The 3,082-nt window shown below is 43.7% G+C and overlaps 1 protein-coding gene across 1 annotated transcript; it reads right to left on the bottom strand.

Moving 5' to 3' along the window:
• Positions 1 to 1,000: 1,000 nt before the first annotated feature.
• LOC123770621 (CDKN2A-interacting protein-like) lies at positions 1,001 to 1,819 on the bottom strand. Its single transcript, XM_045762661.2, has one exon. The coding sequence runs from the start codon at positions 1,817 to 1,819 to the stop codon at positions 1,001 to 1,003; it is 819 nt and encodes a 272-aa protein (XP_045618617.2).
• Positions 1,820 to 3,082: the final 1,263 nt, after the last annotated feature.

The following is a 3,082-nucleotide window of genomic DNA, read 5'->3' on the forward strand; positions in this document are numbered from 1 at the left end:
GTGCACCTCTCTGGAAAGGAGGCATGAGGGATATCACATATACTGTCATGTAAGAGGCTGAAAAGGTGCCATAGTTACAGTGAGAGAAAACCAAGTATCAGAGACCCACAGTGGCTTGATCTTTTCCCAGCAAATACTGTAAGAAATATTGCCAGAATACGAGCGGAAGTGTTCACGCGGTAAATGGACAAGTTCCTGCAGGAAGTGCTGGACCGACTGGGTTGTAATAGAGAAGTGGGCCTGTGGGGCCGCTCCAAGCAACATTCCTTTTAAATTAGGGTATTGCAAGACAAGCCTGATCATAAGTTGGACTTGGGAGGAGTAGAGAAACTCTTGAAATCTGTACCTGTATCTACCTGTAGTTGGTTTCAATAGGGTTAATATACTGGCAACATATTATTTGTTTGTTCAATATAGTACAGTACCTTATATGGAGAATACAGCACCGGAATGTGTACAGGGAGAGTTTTCAGGTAGAATCGAGTTCAAAAGTGCATCCATATTACAGTATTTGTATGATTTTAATCAAATGATCATACTGGTCTGGGTGGTTATCTTGAGATGATTTCGGGGCTTTAGTGTCCCCGCGGCCCGGTCCTCGACCAGGCCTCCACCCCCAGGAAGCAGCCCGTGACAGCTGACTAACACCTAGGTACCTATTTACTGCTAGGTAACAGGGGCATAGGGTGAAAGAAACTCTGCCCATAGTTTCTCGCCGGCGCCCGGGATCGAACCCGGGACCACAGGATCACAAGTCCAGCGTGCTGTCCGCTTGGCCGACCGGCTCCCTCAACATTACTGAGAGACATTACTGGTACAGTATGATATTAACCCACTGTATTATGTAATATGTGACAAACAGACATCAAGTTTGTCAGCATGCAATAGTGCTGCTATTAAAAAAACATTCATAACAAGTTATGTAAATATAGTAGTCTTTGAGGGTTTTTTTGTGAAGTACAAAAAATTACAGTAACTAGAAAATGTGAATGAGAATAATTTAGCCAAAAGGATTAGAGGAGCCTCTAGAATGTCTAGATTCTTTCTGAGCCACATGAGAGGAGCCTCTAGAATGTCTAGAGGGTTCCTGAGCCACATGAGAGGAGCCTCTAGAATGTCTAGAGGGTTCCTGAGCCACATGAGAGGAGCCTCTAGAATGATTAGAGGGCTCCTGAGCCACATGAGAGGAGCCTCTAGAATGAGTAGAGGGTTCCTGAGCCACATGAGAGGAGCCTCTAGAATGATTAGAGGGCTCCTGAGCCACATGAGAGGAGCCTCTAGAATGAGTAGAGGGTTCCTGAGCCACATGAGAGGAGCCTCTAGAATGTCTAGAGGGTTCCTGAGCCACATGAGAGGAGCCTCTAGAATGATTAGAGGGCTCCTGAGCCACATGAGAGGAGCCTCTAGAATGAGTAGAGGGTTCCTGAGCCACATGAGAGGAGCCTCTAGAATGAGTAGAGGGTTCCTGAGCCACATGAGAGGAGCCTCTAGAATGTCTAGAGGGTTCCTGAGCCACATGAGAGGAGCCTCTAGAATGATTAGAGGGCTCCTGAGCCACATGAGAGGAGCCTCTAGAATGAGTAGAGGGTTCCTGAGCCACATGAGAGGAGCCTCTAGAATGATTAGAGGGCTCCTGAGCCACATGAGAGGAGCCTCTAGAATGAGTAGAGGGTTCCTGAGCCACACGAGAGGAGCCTCTAGAATGTCTAGAGGGTTCCTGAGCCACATGAGAGGAGCCTCTAGAATGTCTAGAGGGTTCCTGAGCCACATGAGAGGAGCCTCTAGAATGATTAGAGGGTTCCTGAACCAGAGCCAGCATGGTGCACTCATGAATCGGTTCAAGCCTTGCTCTTGTAACTTTATCCCCATCAGTGTGTAGCTGAACTTAATGCTATGTGCATCATGAAGTGACAAAGTCTATGAAGGCATATGCAGCTTTCTGCCTTAGTCTTCTCCCGGCGGTTTGTTTGACTGCGTGGATTATCTTGTGGATTAGTGCGTCGTACACTGGGCTCCGCTGATTTTTCCAGCTGTACTGTTTGCTTGGGCCTTATGTTATAGGATCACCCTAGCCCTTAGTGTCCCTGTATCTCATTTTTTACCAGGATCCTTTTGTGGCCTGATGGTAGGGTTTCTTTTCAGACAGATACTGTCTTTCTTATACATCTCCAGCTTTTTAATTTTCTGCTCAGGTATGTTTCCCTCTTTGATTTGTTTCCCAAATGGGCCTTAGCTCAGAAATATTACTACAGTATTTGCAGAGTGAAATACTAAATTCAGAGTTGATTTTCAGAAGTCCCATATTTCTGCATTTTGTTGTCTAATCTTCCTTGAATGTGGGTGTGTAATCTGGACTTAAAGGGAGGTGTCCAGCTCTCCCGATTCTGATAGTGACTATACTGACATCTGGCAGCAGTCTGTATGAAGTATGTAGAGCACTAAATAATTTTCTTTCTACTGCTAGTTAACATTTGAGTGGTAATTTTTTATTATTTATTTATTTATTTATATATATACAAGAAGGTACATTGGGTTTGTGAGAATACATTGGATAGTACAGTATTTACTCTCTTGTAAAGCCACTAGTACGCGCAGTGTTTCGGGCAGATTATTATTATTATTATTTATTTTTATTATTATTATTATTATTATTATTATTATTTATTATTATTATTTATTATTATTATTATTATTATTATTATTATTATTATGCTTATTATTATTATTATTTATCATATACAAGAGTTCTTACCTTCTTGTAAAGCCACTAACACGCCTGGCCTCAAGCCAGGCTCGGGGAGTAGAAGAACTCCCGTAACCCTCTTCAGGTATGCATAGCGTTTTGGGCAGGTCATTAATCCTAATTTTCCCTAGAATACGACCCCCCATATGGAGTTTAACACCCAGGTACCCATTCACTGCTAGTTGAACAGAGGCGTACAGTTAAGGATTGGCACCTAGTCAATCCTACCCATCCAGGATACGAACCCAGGCTAAAGTGCTCGTGAAGCGCCGGGGCGAGTGTCTTACCACTGTGCCACAGAGACTGCACAAACCATGTCCCTTTATAGCATAGCAAGTT

This window comes from Procambarus clarkii, chromosome 46 (assembly GCF_040958095.1).
Source record: "Procambarus clarkii isolate CNS0578487 chromosome 46, FALCON_Pclarkii_2.0, whole genome shotgun sequence".
Taxonomy (NCBI): domain Eukaryota; kingdom Metazoa; phylum Arthropoda; class Malacostraca; order Decapoda; family Cambaridae; genus Procambarus; species Procambarus clarkii.

Bases quoted from the DNA above. Each gene is read 5' to 3' on its own strand.
- LOC123770621 (XM_045762661.2), bottom strand. From the start codon at position 1,819: ATGCTGGCTCTGGTTCAGGAACCCTCTAATCATTCTAGAGGCTCCTCT.